This window comes from Mchenga conophoros, linkage group LG10 (assembly GCF_057382185.1).
Source record: "Mchenga conophoros isolate Kocher_MC1m ecotype Shallow Benthic linkage group LG10, M_conophoros_male_GT1.1, whole genome shotgun sequence".
NCBI lineage: Eukaryota > Metazoa > Chordata > Actinopteri > Cichliformes > Cichlidae > Mchenga > Mchenga conophoros.
The window spans coordinates 15,426,619-15,444,491 of record NC_140535.1 but is presented as its reverse complement, the minus strand read 5'-3'; the positions used below and the strand labels follow the sequence as shown (position 1 = coordinate 15,444,491).

The window sequence follows — 17,873 nt, the reverse complement described above, 5'->3', positions numbered from 1 at the left end:
CATATGTCTTGTAGTACATTTATGTCATTTTCAAGATTTCCCACCATTGAGCAGCAGCAGCAGCTAGCTGGAGTTTCTTTTCCTTAAAAGAGATTAACTCACCGCTACATTGAAGAACTGGTAAAGTGATGAAGTTTCCCATCAGCTGGTAGAGAACAGAAAGTGCTGGACAAAATTTCTTAAATGACAATATCGCTCTGCTTGGCAGGTGACTTAAGAGGACTTATGAAGAAGTATGCTAACGTTTTCTAATTGGTAATGTTACAGTAGTTATTACTGGATATTTTTTTCTGCGTGACTTTCTTTGTGCATGACTGGATGTTAGTTGCACCTCCAACTGGAAGTTAAGGTTAACCTTTCTGTGAATGCCTGATATCATAGTTATGAAAATCACCTGTGTCAACCTGCAACGTGACTCCTACTGCAGGAAGTAGAGATAATTATGTGTACACATATGAAAAGGGCCTTTGGCATAAGGATGACTGAAGGTGGCGTGTCTTTAATACTGTACACTTTTACAAAAAATGACTGAGAAAAACAGTTGACCAATATTTCACAGTTACACAATACTGTGCAAAAGTTCATGACAACCCTTATTTCTTCATATTTTGCTAGTGAAAATCAGGAACTCGCATGAAAATCCAGTGTAAAAAGCAAAAATAGAGTTTGTACAATTCTAACCTCGTCCATACATATTGATGATCTGAACTAAATAGAATATCGAATTTGATTTCATCTCTTCATAAGACCTGCTGCCACTGATTTTTAGTCCAGTCCTTGTGTAGTTTCGGATACTTATCACATGCAGAACTGAAAATGTAATCTACATGATACAGTGCCTATGCAATAAAATGAATATAGCAGAAACATCCTGCCCTCTGAAAGATCGAATTAATGAACACAGATGTTCGATCAAAAGGCTTGATCTAACCAGCCCTGTTGCAAGACACTTCAATGATAAACATCCAAATTCACCATTATTGTTTCTATGCATTGAAGCCATAAAACTAAACCAAAGAGGTGGTAATATTAACTTTATCCAGAAAAAAAGCATTTTGGATATTCCGCTTTAAGAGTCTGCACCCCAGAGGTATGAATGAGGATTTTTCTATCAATGAGTTTTTGTGAACTGAACCTTTTTTATGTTTTTTTCTAATTTTATCGGTTAAATTATTCTCGTATGGGTAATGTTTATTTAATTAATTTTATTTATTTTTTCAGCCAAAGGAGTAGCATTCTAGACATCTCATCTTAACTCTACATTTTAGAGATTTTACATTTTAGAGACATAAACTAGGACCTTTTAACAAATGTGTTCCTATGGGATGATGTCCTCTTGTTTTTTAATTCAACTGCTAGATGAACCTCTTTTTATTATTAAATACTGCCTTGTCCCTTTTTTTTGTGTATTCATAGTATTCTTCTTATGTATTTCACACATGTGTTATTTTGAGACAGGTGGGGATTATGTCTCCTCCCCTCCTCATCATTAATGATCTAGTCCAGTATTTACTTTTGCGTGACTTAACCAATTAATCATTACCTACCTGTTATATGTCATCTGATCTATCTATGAAGTTTTGATTGGTTAATTTTAATTTTTTTCTTTTTCCTATCTTGTATTTAAGCAATTTTCTACAATGTTTTACTATGACCCTGATGAAGGCCACAAGCCGAAACGCGTTGGTCAGTTATTAAAGTTGTTCATCTTCCCTTAAGTCTTGCTGGAGTTCCTGCATTGTGAATTCTTTCATCCTCTCCATGCACCTTGGAAGTAGGTGAAGTTGTGCCAGAAATTTTTGCTGTAGTTTCAGATACCTCAGCCAAACGAAAGTCTTCCTATAAAAAAGGGATGAGTGGCTCAAGTGTTCAATTTGCACTACATTTAAATCCATACTGAAATAAGGAACCTCATAAATTATAGTTATTAAATTGTTTATATAATAGGTTTTTGTGTTCTGTTGTAAAATAGTAAAGTTAGGAAATAACTACCTGAACAAAAACAAACACTGGTGGCTAAAAATACCTGAAGATCAAGTTAGATTACTGAACACTGTAAATATCCTGCAGATATGAACTTAAGCACTCTGACTGTGAGCTTACTGTGCGAGTGCCTCGGGTAAAGGGTACAAATTTTTGGAGACGCTCAAATTACAACACAAAATAAGGAAAATATGATCAATATGTGATACCAACAGGAAGAGCAAAATCTATCACAAAAGTAATGTTTTTCTATTTTGTAAAACATAAAAGTAAAAAAATAAAAGTATGACCATATGAATATTCCTGTAATCTCAAAGTAGGGACTAATAAGTGATATTCCAGCAAAAGCTTCTGTATTATTATATTATTATATTATATATTTATTTCAGCCCACTTTGAAATGGTTTGCGGTTTACTCAGCGAGTTTAATCTGGTAAACTTTAGTTTGATGTTGATGCAAATTTGAAATGGCTCAACAGAAAGACACAGAGCTGCCAGATTACTTAAAAATATTTTGTCATAGCCGCAGACAGTGAAAATTGTTTCTGTGAGAATAAAGTCATTTTATTTGAATCCCTGGTGGTCAACAAAGTATTTTTTCTATCCCCTTAGGTCACAATAACCTAAAACAGACATAATATTTCACACAAAACACGTGACAGTGGCATTTGGACATATTAAAAAGGAAAAATCTGTAAACATTTACTGCTACTTTGGCTCCGTACTTGACAGGCCAACCTCAGGCACAATATAATAACAGGCAGCATCATCACTGTGCTCTACACTGTCTTCTTTGTAGTGCTGACAGCGCCGGCCTTGTAGCAGAGGATCTGAGCCAGAAGGACACAGCTGAGACAGGCTGACAGTATGTGTGACAAACTCACAGGAGAGTTTCCATTTTCCTATAAAAAAAGTTTCAAGTTGTTCCAGTTAGTATAACCACAACTATGCGGTTGTGCACATATGTCTGCTAGTAATTCTTAACTGCATACCTGTAAAGAAACAAAGGCCACACCCAGACACCCTGCAAATGAAAGCAACACTGACAGAGTGGATAGTTGACCCGTGTGGCCGTTGTGATAGTTTGTTGTAGCCTGGAGAACCTGTAAATAACAAATCCACTAAATGTGTTCACCGTGCACTTAAAAAAGAAAAATTACAGTTCAGTGATCACATTTATCATAGAACAGCTCATAAATGAGGCAAGTTGATAAGTTGCTACCTTGCTTGCAATGAAAGCCGCCAAACTGGAGGCCTGTATCACTGAGATGACTGCTGCTGCTGCATAGGAGCGCAGGAGGAGCATTACACCACAGAGAGCAAAGAGGAGCAGAACTCCTGCAACAGAAACAGAAACCACAATTATATATGAAGAATACAGCAACACCACAAGGTGGCGCTATTTGAAAGCACAGCCACCCTGTCCTTGAGGGACTTTGTTCAAACCCTACAATCACTACATCACTGTGTTGTTTTTTCCATGTTCAGATATAACAGCTCGGAGAATCTGGCTGATTCTGCATGACCACAAAAAACACAGAGGTTCTTTAATGCAATTCAGACCCTGCATGACCGCAGCTGATTCCTTAAAGTGTCACTCAAAGTTCATTTCTGTGAAGAAGCAGCCAAGTGCTGGAGATTTCCAATAGTTTCACATTCAAGTCATAAATATCATGCCTTAACCCGCTGATTAACTCCTGGAGTCAATCCAGATCCGGGCATTGTTTTAATTAATCCTTTACCCCTGAGAAATAGGGCCAAAAAAAAGCAACTGTGTGTTAAATCTCCAAAAATCAGTATCAAATTGAAAACATAAAAACTGGGGGACACTGTCTTAACTGTCACTGTCACCGCTTAATTATTTGTATTAGTGTGGCGGGACCTGCCTGCCTCGGTGAAAGTATGTCATGTTGGACTGCTCTTTGTACTCTGCCTCTGCAAAATCTGCAGATGCATGTGCTCACCTCGGACCGTATCACCGCGATAATGGAGGATGAGGAAGACGATCGCCACTGTCTGGGCAAGCATGAAGAGCCTATCAGCCCAGGCACTGTTGAACAGTTCAAGTGAAATACATTTAAGGTAGCACAGAAAGAAAAGGTAAAAAAAATTAAGTCACCCACTGTGTTTAAGTTGAGAGGATTTGGGGTGTGCCTATGCAGGGCTTGAGCAAGTGAGTCATGCATGATGAACAGACTGAGAATTTGAACTTGAGTGGTGTAAAGCATGGCATGAATGGGAAATCCTACGAACGGTGTGATCTGCGCATCAGCTTACTTACAAGAGTGGGAAGTTGTTGGCCATAGCGTACACAACAGGACACGAGAAAGCATAAAGCTGCAAGAAGAAGGCGCTAAGACTCAGACCCTCTGCACTTCCTCCCCATAACATCTTTATCAACTGAGGCAGTTGTGCTGCATGGAAACAACAGGGAATCAGGTGACATTTGGTCATTAGAGGAGAAATTAATGGTCCATATCTGGACCAACATGAAAAAGACAGAAAGCACTCATTGCAAGTCAAACATCTGAGTCAGTCAGCGTCATTCTAAAATTGGGCCAAAATGCAGACGCAGAGAGGTAAACGGAAATAAAGAAAAAAACGAGCCGCTTATCAACTGTTTGCAGGTCGTCATAAAAGCAACACACGAAGTCAAAATGGGGAAACTCAAAACGATACACTAGTGAATCATAAAGCTTGAACACACACACTGGGGGGAAGTGAACAGAAACTCTGATAAAGGACAATCACCTTTCTGTGTGTGATTGAGGCAGAGAGGAGACACGTGGGGGGGACACAACTAATCCAGATCACACAGGAGGAGACAAGGAAGGCAAAACTAAAAACAAAACATAAGGAACAACTAACTAGGTGAGATAACTAATCGAGGGGAAGAGTTTTTAGACTAAATGTGCTAAAAACACACAAACCAAACATGAACATTAAACAAACTAGGAATCAAAGAGAATATTAAAACCTGAAAGTCTAAAATCTTAAAAATCCCCAGGACCACACAAGTGGAATGACCTGTGAAAGTCAAGGATAAATGTAGTTCTATAAATAAAGGAGGGAAACTGAAAATATTTTGTCTTTTTTGGTAATATGAGTAACAGGGTTGTATTGGTCAAAAGGACACACTCAGTGTGGTCACAAAAGACTAGAAAAATACTGGCACTGAAATTTGGTGTACCCATGGTGTTTGTACGTGGGCTTGATCATGTCTATTTATACTCTTCATTTCCCAGACTAAAGAGGTTACAGTAAGCAGGTTGCGCATGCATTCTGGGACACAATTATTATTATATTAACTAAAATGGACCTATGTCAACAAAATCAAAACAAAAAACAAGCAAGCAAAGAAAAAAGTGGATTTACTCAACTTATTTTGGCTTATATTAAACATGTGAATTAGTTTTAAAAAGTTGGGAGAGTAGATAAAGATGCAATTTTGGTTTGCAAGAGGCATATGCATTTTAAATAGCATACTGGAACCATTTGTTCAGCTAGATTTACATTTTGCATCAGAGCAGTGTTTTATGCTTAAGAATTTTGTGCATGGATTATTTCTAAATTCATGGGTGGGACTGAAAATGTCCTGCAATTCTGATTGGCTCACCTGTACTGAGAGCTGCCTGTGACAAATTTAGAATTTTTGGAACCGTCCCCCTAAAAAAAGCCACATGGTAATAACCACATAAATACGCAAATATTCATGTGCATTGTGCTGTGGCATGAATCCGTTTCCCGCCGTCATTTGTTTCTGCATTTTGCATGAAAACGACATGCTAATGCGGTGGCTTAACCGCTTGGCCAGATGTTATCTGCACCAGCAATGAGGGAGTCTTACAAAATGTTATGATGATTTGATTATTATCCATCATGATTATCGTGTAAAGGGAGGTTAGAGGGAGGAAAAATGCGATTGCGTTAGTATGTCTTTTCTTGTTTTGTTTCTTAAATGTGAAACTGCCCTGTTAATGAACCTCGTTTGTCATTGATACAGTATGCTGTGATCTGCTTTGAAACACATGATTAAATCACAGCGTCTTACCCAGGAATGTGTCCAGTATGATCCAGAATCCGGCAGTTTTGTTTAGTACGAACTTTAGGCATGGCACTGTAACACAAAAGAAAACTCTCAGACAATGAAGATGTACCTCAACGTCAGATCTCCAAATAAGTTTGCACTGTAGGTGGCAAAAGGCAAAAAAACCCAAAAAAACCCAACATCTTTACTTTCCCTCGTCCCCACGCACCCTCCGCCCAGCCCCCGCTATCACTCATCTGCATCTGGAAAAATTAAGTTTCCATTTCACCCGGTCGGTTGAAAGTGTCAGCCGGAAGCCTCACCGTGAAAGTGAAAGTTCAGGAAGAGCTCGTAGTAGCATTTTTCTGGCATTAAATAAGTTACAAGAAACTCTTTGATGGTTGACGTGGCCATAGTGGCTCAGCCGTAGCCGGGAATGATCATCAGCAACAGGGGGAGTGGTCCAAAGGTTTCCCAGTGTTTACAGTGGAGTCCAAAGAGGATAAAGAGCCAGACGTTTGACCTCTGAGATAAAACCACAGTTTCCAAGAGAAAAAAAATGTTATCCAGCTTTTGTAGTCTTTGTTGTAATGGCAAAGAGGTTACTATAATTATGGGATGTTTCTGGAGAACTGCACAGTTTGAACATAACTGAATTCAGTTGTGTGCAAAGTACTTAACTGACATCTACTTCTCATGCTCTGCTAAAAGCTCTGAAACAAATTTCACATTTTTTATTTCATAGCTGAGCTACAACAGTGTCTTCGTAGGAGAGGGCATTATCTGCGGGTGTACTGGAGGGTTGACCAAAACATGTGACGTACTAATCCTGCTTGCCTCCCACACATCTGGAATTCCGATTACAAGAAAGCACAGAAAATCTCCCCAAGTATGAAAAAACAGACTACAATCATATCTGGTTTTCATCCCAGGGTGTTCTCGCTTAAGAGTAGCCCATTTTTGGTGGGGGAGAAAATCAGATAGAAAACAGTCCTAAATGAGGAGGTGCTGAGACTTCGGAGTAGTAGTTTTTATTATTGCTCTTTGTTGAGTCTTTGTAGCAATTTATTTTGGTATCAAAAGTAGGAAGCCTCCCGCTGGTGAAAATTTGATAACTAAATCAACAAAATGTGAGTTTAACAGATCAGTGAAACAGATAAAGGCTGTAGATTTTATATAAATGATCACAAATTTGTAGAGGTTTTATGCCCAGGTGTAATTAGTTAGGCCTTTTGTTTTCCCTACAGCGGATACTTTGAGCGACCCTACCACTGAACCATCATCATTATGACACCACCATTAAGAAACCTGCGATTTTCACAGGGGATGGATGTTCGATAAAGACGTTCAGTTTTGGCTCAAAACTACTCTACCAGCTCCCTATTTTTAATAAAATGAAGCCACCAATGCAAATACGCTTCAAACTTCTTTTTTTTTTCATGTAGGACGTCTTTCCTCTCAAAAAAAAGAAGACCAAAAAAACCCAAAAAACAGGAAGGATGTGCACTAAAACGTGATGAACAGAAAGTCTTTAATCACAGTTGGTTAGTTTTCTCTGTGACAACATGTGTACTGGAAAATGCTCGCGTATCATTGCCTATACTCTGTACCCGATGGTGCTTCTGTCCATCATCTGCAACATCGTGCTGTTCTTCCCCGACCTCAGCACAGAGTATGTGAAAAAACAGCACATCACTGGAGAGGTCATGTACATGGGGGGACTCATTGGAGGAGGTTTATTGGTGAGTTTTCACTTCTCTTATGTGCTGGATTGTAAGGGTGGGAGCCAAGTCTTTATTTTTATTATTATTATTATTATTATTATTATTATTATTATTATTATTATTATTACATCTAATAGATGGTCTGATAGATGGTGTAAACTATAAAATATATTGTAAAACCTCAATTTGAACAGACTATAAATGGTTTTACAGAATAGTTTACTCCAAGTACAGATTTTGTGCGTTGGTTAAAAGAAAAAAACAAAACAAAAACAAACAACAACCTGGAATTTGTTTAATCTAGAAGCTCTTCAAATCTTACTGAAAATTTGGTGCTATTTAAAGGCTTAGAGTGGCTGAACTTAACTTAAGTGCTGTTGAACTGGTTTCTTGTTGATGATGCATGCAGAGTAGTTTAACTCTGTGTGTACCACCACAGGTTTTCATGTCAGCACTTTCCATTCACTTGACTGGAGAGCACGGGTGCTGCGCAAATCGCTTAGGGGTGAGTAACTTTGAACACATTTCTGGTGACAGGTACGTCTCAGTAACTGGTAAAGGAATTGTAGTTAAATGACTACTTGCAAGATCAGGAAGAACTGCCAAAGTCTCTATATAAAGGATAAAAAGTGTCCTGTATTCACAAAACCTTAAAGGCCTTTAAGCAAAAACTGCAACAAACAAAACAACAACAACAGGGGACAGTTTTCAAGTACACATGGGGGCGCTATCAACATCATCGCGTTCGAAGAAAAATGATTGTACTACTTGGATTGCAACACTTGGATACTTGGAATTCAAAATTATCTGGAGGTGATAGCATCATGTGGTGCGACTGCTTTGCTATAAGATATACTGGTAGGATGGCAGTATGAGGAAGGACATTAAAGCAGATATATTCAGTTCACACGTAAGTGTTTACGGGTGTGCGACCAAGCGGAGAGACACTTCCAAAAAGAAGAAATATGTTTGGTGTTGTATCATTATTACGCAATATTTAAGTCCATGTGAGATAAGACAGCAAATTACCACAAATACTAACTCAATTCATTTCTTCTTCTTTTTTCCCAAACAATTTGCCAAATTAAACAATAAGCTTAACGAAAGATTTGCATCGAGAATAGAAGAATGCAATGACAGTTAAGCAAAACAAAACACCATTATGACATGCACATGCATGCACAACTGTGAGTCTTGACTAGAAACTATTATCTTGTTTTAATAATAGAGGTATGTTGGGACGTCAGTCTGTAGTTCGTGATAGGATAGGAGCTAGAAAGGACATTGGACAGTTATTTGGCTTTTCTTTCTTAAACTTATAAATAATAGTTTCACACAAATCTTAGAAGAACAGAGGTGAAATATTAAAAGCTGCTCAGAATTCACTGTTAATACCAAATATCTTAATCTGCAATAGAAATGTTTTTATGACCTGTCATTGTCATTTAACTCTGGCAGATGTTCCTATCTATTCTGTTTGCTGCACTGGGTGCGGCGGGTGCCGTTTACAGCTTCATCGCAGCATTTCTTGGCTTAACAAATGGCCCCCTCTGCAAATCTGAAACCGGTGATTGGCAGAGACCTTTCCAAAGCAGGTGACAAGCAGAAGCAGTTTTCCAAAGACACTTGTTAAAATCCTCAATAAGTTCTGGTTGCTCATAAACCTCTTTTCTTCACGCAGCAATATGACCTACCTGACTGACTATAAGTCGTGGGCGAAGTGCAGTGAGCCAAAGAATGTGGTGCTGTTCAATACTGCGCTGTTTATGACTCTGCTCATAGCCAGCTGCCTGCAGGGGTTGCTCTGTGCCATGCAGATAATCAATGGCCTTGCCGGCACTCTGTTTGGAACCTGTGACAAAAAAGAGGTGAGGTAAAAAGACCACACATTGATGTTTCACATAAGTTACACTCACCAGCGGCTCCCTCGTTTTATTGATGTTTGTTCTTTCAAATTACAGCATGCATAGGTTTCTGATCAGGAGGCTTTTGACTGTTTGCATTTACGCCACATCTGAAGAGGAGTCTAAAAGAAGTGTTCCTGCCTTCAGTACATCTGTAGTGTATGCTTGCTCTAAAAGTATTGTTGGGGTATTTTAATATGCTTGAGGCTGCTGTTACATACACACATTAGCGTCCGCTGTGAAACGAGTACAGTATTGCAAATAATTCACGCTAATCATAGAGTCAGATATTAATAAACTGCTTGAAAATAAATGCTTCTGGTCCACAGCTACACATGTGTCTTGTGTTTTGTCATTACAGTCACTAAAAAATATACTAATACAACTGCAGTGATATTTGAGAGTGCACCTCTTTGTTTCACTCCACACAAACTTTATTCTGTCTATCTATCCTGTATAAATGCAATTTCATATTCCAGATGCATTAACAAACTTCACGGTTTTTCTAAAAAGAATAATCAATCAAAATACAATCCACAGCACTCAAAACATTGCTGTGTGTGAGGAAGGTGAGGAAGGGAACTTCAGATCTCATGATAACCTTTATGGCAGCTGAGTAATCTTGCCTCACCCTAAGTGTTGCCCAGACACCAAACATGTTTTGTTCAGCATGAGTTTCTCTCTCGTTGTCAGTACAGTGCCTAGATAATATACTAATGTACTGATATATACTAATACATATGCCTTCGATTTGCTTGATGCCCAATATAACTGCAGAGACATTTAAGCCTAGAAATTACAAAAGTATACACACACACACACACACACACACACACACACACACACACACACATATATATATATACATGTGTAAGATAACAATGTCATACATCGACACTGTTATTGCATGCTCAACACACAGCTTTGTTTTGCCGCTGTGTGCGGCAAAACAAAGCAAAAAAAAAAAAAAAAATATATATATATATATATATATATATATATATATATATTATCGGTACACAGCGGCAAAACAAAGCTGTGTGTTGAGCATGCAATAACAGTGTCGATGTATGACATTGTTATCTTACACTGCTTTTTGAACATGTCTCTCACACTAAGAAGTGGTGGCTGTTATACATTCCAACAACAAAAGAAACTCACTCGTTTTGAATATGTGTAATTGACAAGAAAAGATAGATCACACATAGACTTTGGGGGCTCTTAAATAAATAAAAAAGTACAATAAAGAAAATAAAAAGACATGTCTGAATGCACCATCACACTGTTAGCAATCAAAGCTGAATCCATTGCTGAGGAAGGAGAATCTACAGAGCTTGACATACACAGAGATAAAGCGAAGACATTATATGGTTTCGACACGTTTAACAATTCGTAAAGTTGGTCTTGAGTAGCAATCAGACAATTCTATTCTGACGCTTGCCGCACTTTAGGATATGACCCTGCAAATTTCATCAGATCCAGGGGTTGGTGTCCTGGTCACCCTTTTACCCACTTGAGACTTCTCAGAGTTCTGGTCACACAAATGTTTCATCTTGACCTGCGGCTTTTTTAGGTTCTGTTTTGTCAACTGACCTGCCCTATAGTCTGCCGCAAACCATTAACACGGTCTATCAATTTCACAGGTGAGTCATCTGATAACCACTTATCCCACTGCTAAAGGTCCTCATACCTTTTGTCTGAAGATCATAAAAGTCATTAGGGCTTAACCCTGTATTCTCTAACAGACTTCTACACCCATCTGTCATTCAGAATAGCAGACTTAATGGGTAACCAATTTTCAGCCAAGACCCAATTTCCAGCCAAATCATTTCCCTAAATCACCTCTATGCCATGGATAGGTAAAGCAGACTGAACCCCAGTGAACCCCAACGTGGATATCATCCACAAGGCCACACAACAGCCTGGCTTTATTCAGTGGTGGGTTTTTTCTGTTAATAATAAAGACAATAAAAACAACTTACAATGGACAGAAGAATAAAAGAAAAAAACACCACTCATAGCAAAGAAACACAGACAAGTGGTCTAGTTATATTCAACACTCTGAGAATATTAAGCCATCTCTAAAAACCATTACTAAGCAAATATAGTTCAAAGAATAGGATCTCATCACAAATGACCAAACCTGAGACTAATGAAATCACAGACTTCCTCCAAAGGCAAGTCCAAAGAGACAACTAGCCAAATTTTTCTATGCAAGTGGAAGATGCAGAGCACTAAGTGAAACCTTACGAAGTGATACAAACAAGCGTTTACGTAACTTACTTCAAAAATCTTACAAGGTCAAGATTACTCTGCAGACGAGCCCCATTTGCCCTGCGTCTATCTTTTTCATGTAACTGGTGGTTAGAGCTGTCCCAAACTTAGAAGCAGAACACCTGAGCAGTTCAGACTCAGGTACACTGTAAAAAGCCCTGCCAGAATATCCCTTTTTCTGCTTCTCTCTTCTTTATGGATGCTCATTGACTGACATTTATTTATTTATTTTTTTGGCACATTCTCACTCTTTTTTTTTTTTTTTTACCTGATTTTTGTTTCTAAGAAAAATGAGAGCCACATATGAGGATATTCATTTAAAATTTCAATAGAATAGTAGCAGTATAACGTCCTCATAAGTGGATCTCAGGCCATGTAGAGCAAAATTGAGTATTTTGGTCTAAATAACCCAAAATGTGATGTGCACACACCAGGTCCTGGGAGGATAAGCCATTTTTGGTATCGTTAGCCTAAGTCTATGTGTGGGCTCCATATTTCTTGTCGCATACTCTGAGCTGGGTTCTGACATATAAACATGTGTCTCACACTAATCTAGTTGTGCATTCAAGCAATGTACAAGAAACTTGCTTGTATTTAATCCCAATAAGCATTTTGGAACTCTGATCATGCAGCTTATTTCTCAGCAGTGACATGCTCGGCACCAACATGTGTCAATAAGAGGACCAGTGTGTAGTTATAAAGTTGACCAAACAACGTCGTTATCTAATCATGCCAGCGAGTGAACAACACAAGGCTTGTGTCTCTATAATTCCACAGGGTGAGTCACACATCCTTCCGCAGCCTATCCCATATCTTTTCTGTCACTGGTTTTCACTACACCTCCCACATCCTAACCTCCCTCCCACTGGCTGCTTTTTCTTCCCCAGTCACATTTAAGTGGAGCCTCTTTCGACAAGCAAGAATCATCTGAGCTCAAACTTTGCTACCAAGTTAGTAACTTTCTCCATCTGCAGACATGTGCACTGGAAAATGTTCCCGTTTTATTGCTGTTGCTCTGTACCCACTAGTAGTCATATCTATCATCTGTAACATCGTGCTGTTCTTCCCTGATGGGGACGTCACTTATGCCAAAGACGGACATATTACCGAGGAGGTGAAATACATGGGGGGACTCATTGGAGGGGGTGTAATGGTGAGTGGTCTTTTTTTTATTTTTCAGTCTGTTGCAGAAATTAAACATTTTTATTCTGTATATTTGCAAGGTTGAAAAGTCAGAATGCACTTGGTGCGCACTGCTTCTCAAAACACGAATGAAGGCTCATGTTTGCATGTTTACAGAGTCTTTTAAATATTCCACTAATATCCGACTGAATATTATGTCCTATCACCTCCTTTGTCCTTCTACAGGTGTTGCTACCAGCATTGTACATTCATTTAACTGGTAAACAGGGTTGCTGTGGAAATCGCTGTGGGGTGAGTCAGACATGAGTACAATAAGATGTTGCAAGTGGTCGATTAGGGAGGCTTGATTAAGTTTAATGATTAATGCATCATATGCAATCTTCACTGAAAGGAGATTTGAACTCTGCAAATTGTCAGTAAATAGTTAAAAATAACATCAGTAAGATCAGTGGAAATACAAATAGCTATTGACCTGAAATGTTAAAGTATATGCCACAAGGTCACTCCAATGTGTGTCATACAAACTGGCCCAAAGTGATGATTATTTTATAAAAATTCCTTGTATAGTTCAATCTTTATTTTCTCCACTTTTGTACTGAGGCTAAATTCAAGTGAAGCCAAAAAAAAGAAGCCAAATTCGCTGCAATTTGCAAGCCACAACAGCATGTCTTTTTAGGTTCCTAATTTACTTAGATGTCATCCTAATTTAATTAGACATCATGTTGTTTGCAGAGTCTCCTTTCTTGATCTCGAGAGAATGTTTAAAGGTTGAAGACACAGGAAAAGGCTCACTGAAATGTTTTTGGACTTAGTGGTACAGAAATGCATTTTAATAAAAAACAAAACTTCAAACGTACAGCAATCCAGCGAAGGCCTTTTTGTTGATAGAGTTAAGCTATGATTACATTGTAAAAATTAAGCCTGCAACAGAAATAGAAAAAGTGACTTAACACAGTACCAGCAAACCTGTTTTTGTTATGTTTGGTTTAGCCTGTACTTAATTTTAAGGAGATCTGTAGTCTATGGGAAAACTAAACAGAGTGCTTGTCCCTCCCTAAATGTTTCATTTATCAACAGGGGGGGGAGTTGTGTCTTTAAACTGTATCATGATTGCATTTGACCTTTATCATTTACTCTCTCTGCAGATGTTCTTATCAATTGCATTTGCTGCAGTGGGTGTTGCTGGAGGCTTGTACAGTTTAATTGTTGCAGCACTTGGTTTGCAGAATGGGCCTCTCTGCAAAACTGTACTGATCTGGACAACGCCTTTTAAAGAACTCACAGGGTAAAAAAAAAGCACAGGAGTGACTTCCTCAGGACACGTTTGATATGTTTCTTAATTCTTAGTCATTTATAAATCTCCTGTCTTGCACAGTGACAACAACTACCTGAAGAACGATAAATTGTGGAGCTTATGCACAGAGCCCAAGAACATTGTGCAGTTTAACCTTGGACTGTTCGGCACTCTGCTGGCCACAAGCTGCCTGCAGGTGATCCTCTGTGCCATACAGATGATCAACGGGCTCTTCGGCTGTCTGTGTGGAACCTGCAACAAAGAAGTGCTTTGAAACTGAGTTCGCCTTAAAAGAATAATAGGTGAAAATAATTACATCTCAAATGATTTGCTTCTCAGATTTATATAGAGAGACTTATTATACTTATTATTTATTCATTCCTTAATCTACAGACACTGAGAGTTCCTGACAATTGATGGGCGCCCCCTGCTGGATGAATGAGGATAAACCTCTTGTCTACATCTGCATAAAACATTCTCTTTGATTTTTTACTATTTAAAAAAAAAGAAGAACTTTTTTGTATTTCATGCTTCACATATTGCAGAAAATTTTAATTTACTGTTGTGCAATCTTTTTTTAGTAATAATAAATCCACGACATTAGAAATGAGTTATGCTAATTAGATGGCCAGTTTTATATAATCTGGCTTGAAACATTGCAGCTAAAGTTTTACTATGTTTTTTTAAAAAAAAATCTAAAAAGTATATCTTTTGAATAATTGTGTTTTACACCATTGATAGGTTTTAGTGGCTATTACTAATATTACATTAGTAGTGTACTATATTACTAATATCTTACTATAATTAATGTAATAACCTTCAGAGCAAAATAAAATACATGACAAATGTCTTTTTACTATTATAATAAATACCAGCCTTGATATACAAATATTTCAGTGTTATCTCAAATTGTTAGCCAGTCCTAGATAAAATGACACATAATCAGGCAGTTTTGGTTTCACTGACGTACATGAATAAATAAATAAAAAGGTTACACAAGAATTGAAAAAGATTAATGTTGGGGACTGGAGAATCACAGCAGAGAGTGGACACATAGCTGCCAATGATTCCATAATGAAAATATTAATTTAGTTGCTACACCAGGTTTTATGTAAGTTAAAATTAAATAGCATATGCCACTTTACTATTTTTACATAGTCTTTAACCTCCTAAGACCCGAACTCTTCCACGACATGCATTTTTAATTTCTCTTTGATATTTGGACTGATTGGGACCTGATGAATGTAAAAACAAAGAATTGCCAGATTTTTATTTTATTTATTTATTTTTTACCTATTTTTTGTTCCTAAGAAAAATGAGGATATTCGTTTAAAATTTCGATAGAACAGTAGCAGCATAATGTCCTCGTAAGTGGATATCAGGTCCTTGTAGAGCAAAATCGAGTATTTTGATCTAAATAACCCAAAATGTGATGTCCACATATGTGGACGCCAGGTCATAGGAGGTTAAGCAATGACCTACAAGTGGCGCATGTGAAGTGGATTGTTATGATTTTCAAACACCACCAGAGGGCGCTTTCATAAGAATTCTCCTCTCGAGGAGGGTAAGTAGACTAACATTTGAATTGCATTCATTTCAATTCAATTTTATTTATATAGCCCCAAATCATAACAACAGTCCCCTAATGGTTGTCATGACCACTAATCAACAACCATGACAAACTACACATTAATGATCAAGGAACTGATCTCACAGCCCATTGTTCTTTTAGTTAGCTAGTTTCAGTCATTGTACAAATGTACTGTTTATAAGATTGGGGAAACCTGCAGTCAGCTGAGACTGAAGAAGTCACTTGGATGAGTGACGAAACGTTTCTCCCACTGAACACGCTACATCCAGATGAACAGATTCAAATTTTGGAAGAAACTCCCACCAGAACCAGGTTCAGGGAAGGGCGGCCATCTGCTGTGACTGTCTGGGGTTGAGAAGAGGGAGAAAGGACAAAAGAAAGAGAAAGTCTATTTTCTCTATAAAGAATGTACAGTGTGGTTTATAATTGTAATGTGGACATGTTTAACCATAATGCACAGCCCCACATTGGATGAAAATCAAACACAATTCCCCTCCATGAATCGCCACCTTATCAAGGAGAGGTTTGTGCCCCCCAGTGATCCCAGGAGCGATGTTGTTCAGGGCAGTTTCCCCCTATTAGGGTTTCCCATGGGAGATTACCTGGCCCCTCACCTATGATCAAAGAGAAAATTGAATTAGAGAAAAATTAGAATCAGAATCAGAATCAGAATCAGAATCAGAATACTTTATTGATCCCTGGGGGAAATTATTTTTTGTTACAGTGCTCCATTTTAAACCAACATTAAGACAAGACAGACAATACGCTAACTAAGAATAGTACAATATATACATATATATACATACATACATACATAAGTCACTTATAAATAAATATTTGGAAAAGAAACATGTGTAGTTGTAGCAGCAAACAGTTTGTTAAGTGGATGCGTTGTACAGGGAGATGGCCACAGGCAGGAATGATTTCCTGTGTCGTTCAGTGGTGCTTTTCGGTAATCTCAGTCTTTCACTGAACGAGCTCCTGTGACTGACCAACATGTCATGGAGTGGGTGGGAGGTGTTATCCAACATTGTCTTTATCTTGGACAGCATCCGCCTCTCCGACACCACCTTGAGGGAGTCCAGCTCCATCCCCACAACATTGCTGGCCTTACGGATCAGTTTATTAAGTCTGTTGGCATCTGCGACCCTCAGCCTGCTCCCCCAGCATGCAACAGCATAGAGGATCGCACTGGCCACCACAGACTCATAGAAAATCCTCAGCATTTTCTGGCAGATGTTGAAGGACCTCAGTCGCCTCAAAAAATAGAGACGACTCTGGCCCTTCCTGTAAAGTGCTGTGGTGTTTTTAGCCCAGTCCAGTTTATTGTCAATGTGTACTCCAAGGTATTTATAGTCCTCCACAATGTCAACACTGACCCCCTGGATTGAAACAGGGGTCAAGTGTTTCCTGGTCTTCCTGAAGTCCACGATCAGTTCCTTGGTCTTTGCCACGTTGAGCTGCAGATGATTCTGCTCACACCACGTGACAAAGGAGTCGACCACAGCCCGGTACTCTGTCTCATCATCCCTGCTGATGCATCCAACCACCGCAGAGTCATCAGAAAACTTCTGAAGATGGCAGGTCTCTGTGCAGTGGCTGAAGTCTGTGGTGTAGAGGGTGAAGAGGAAGGGGGAGAGGACAGTCCCCTGTGGTGCCCCTGTGTTGCTAATCACCTTGTCAGACACACACTGTGGGAGACGTACATATTGTGGTCTTCCTGTCAGGTAATCAACAATCCAGGACACCAGAGAAGCATCCACCTGCATCGCTGCTAACTTATCACCCAGGAGGGTCGGCCTGATGGTGTTGAAAGCACTGGAAAAGTCAAAAAACATGACCCTCACAGTGCTCGCCGGCTGGTCCAGATGGGTGTAGACACGATTGAGCAGGTAGATGATGGCGTCCTCTGTTCCGAGACGAGGCTGATAAG

General features: G+C 38.7%; 3 protein-coding genes across 3 annotated transcripts; 2 read left to right on the top strand and 1 right to left on the bottom strand.

Moving 5' to 3' along the window:
- Positions 1 to 2,531: 2,531 nt before the first annotated feature.
- Positions 2,532 to 6,473, bottom strand: LOC146565557 (mannose-P-dolichol utilization defect 1 protein-like). Its single transcript, XM_085287928.1, has 7 exons — positions 6,334 to 6,473; positions 6,035 to 6,100; positions 4,265 to 4,397; positions 3,948 to 4,033; positions 3,206 to 3,321; positions 2,976 to 3,086; positions 2,532 to 2,885 (listed from the first exon to the last, which is right to left on the bottom strand). Exons 1-7 carry the CDS (start codon positions 6,422 to 6,424, stop codon positions 2,763 to 2,765), a joined length of 726 nt encoding a protein of 241 aa, XP_085144054.1. The 5' UTR covers positions 6,425 to 6,473; the 3' UTR covers positions 2,532 to 2,762.
- A 1,091-nt stretch (positions 6,474 to 7,564) lies between these two features.
- Positions 7,565 to 9,957, top strand: LOC146565556 (transmembrane 4 L6 family member 1-like). Its single transcript, XM_085287927.1, has 5 exons — positions 7,565 to 7,752; positions 8,174 to 8,239; positions 9,193 to 9,329; positions 9,416 to 9,602; positions 9,696 to 9,957. The coding sequence occupies exons 1-5, from the start codon at positions 7,576 to 7,578 to the stop codon at positions 9,702 to 9,704; spliced, it is 576 nt and encodes a 191-aa protein (XP_085144053.1). The 5' UTR covers positions 7,565 to 7,575; the 3' UTR covers positions 9,705 to 9,957.
- Positions 9,958 to 12,786: 2,829 nt separating this feature from the next.
- Positions 12,787 to 15,299, top strand: LOC146565555 (transmembrane 4 L6 family member 5-like). The gene is made up of 5 exons (XM_085287926.1): positions 12,787 to 13,065; positions 13,281 to 13,346; positions 14,201 to 14,340; positions 14,431 to 14,651; positions 14,743 to 15,299. Exons 1-4 carry the CDS (start codon positions 12,889 to 12,891, stop codon positions 14,621 to 14,623), a joined length of 576 nt encoding a protein of 191 aa, XP_085144052.1. The 5' UTR covers positions 12,787 to 12,888; the 3' UTR covers positions 14,624 to 14,651; positions 14,743 to 15,299.
- The last annotated feature ends 2,574 nt before the right edge of the window (positions 15,300 to 17,873 follow it).

What these genes read in the sequence shown, in the direction of transcription:
- LOC146565557 (XM_085287928.1), bottom strand. Translation starts at nt 6,424, where the DNA reads ATGGCCACGTCAACCATCAAAGAGTTTCTTGTAACTTATTTAATGCCA. An exon ending in GCCAACAACTTCCCACTCTT is followed by an intron (nt 4,034 to 4,264) that starts GTAAGTAAGCTG and finishes ACTGTTCAACAG; the next exon opens with TGCCTGGGCTGATAGGCTCT. An exon ending in TCGCGGTGATACGGTCCGAG is followed by an intron (nt 3,322 to 3,947) that starts GTGAGCACATGC and finishes TTTCTGTTGCAG; the next exon opens with GAGTTCTGCTCCTCTTTGCT.
- LOC146565556 (XM_085287927.1), top strand. Translation starts at nt 7,576, where the DNA reads ATGTGTACTGGAAAATGCTCGCGTATCATTGCCTATACTCTGTACCCG. An exon ending in TCATTGGAGGAGGTTTATTG is followed by an intron (nt 7,753 to 8,173) that starts GTGAGTTTTCAC and finishes GTACCACCACAG; the next exon opens with GTTTTCATGTCAGCACTTTC. An exon ending in CAGAGACCTTTCCAAAGCAG is followed by an intron (nt 9,330 to 9,415) that starts GTGACAAGCAGA and finishes TTCTTCACGCAG; the next exon opens with CAATATGACCTACCTGACTG.
- LOC146565555 (XM_085287926.1), top strand. Translation starts at nt 12,889, where the DNA reads ATGTGCACTGGAAAATGTTCCCGTTTTATTGCTGTTGCTCTGTACCCA. An exon ending in TCATTGGAGGGGGTGTAATG is followed by an intron (nt 13,066 to 13,280) that starts GTGAGTGGTCTT and finishes GTCCTTCTACAG; the next exon opens with GTGTTGCTACCAGCATTGTA. An exon ending in GCTGTGGAAATCGCTGTGGG is followed by an intron (nt 13,347 to 14,200) that starts GTGAGTCAGACA and finishes CTCTCTCTGCAG; the next exon opens with ATGTTCTTATCAATTGCATT.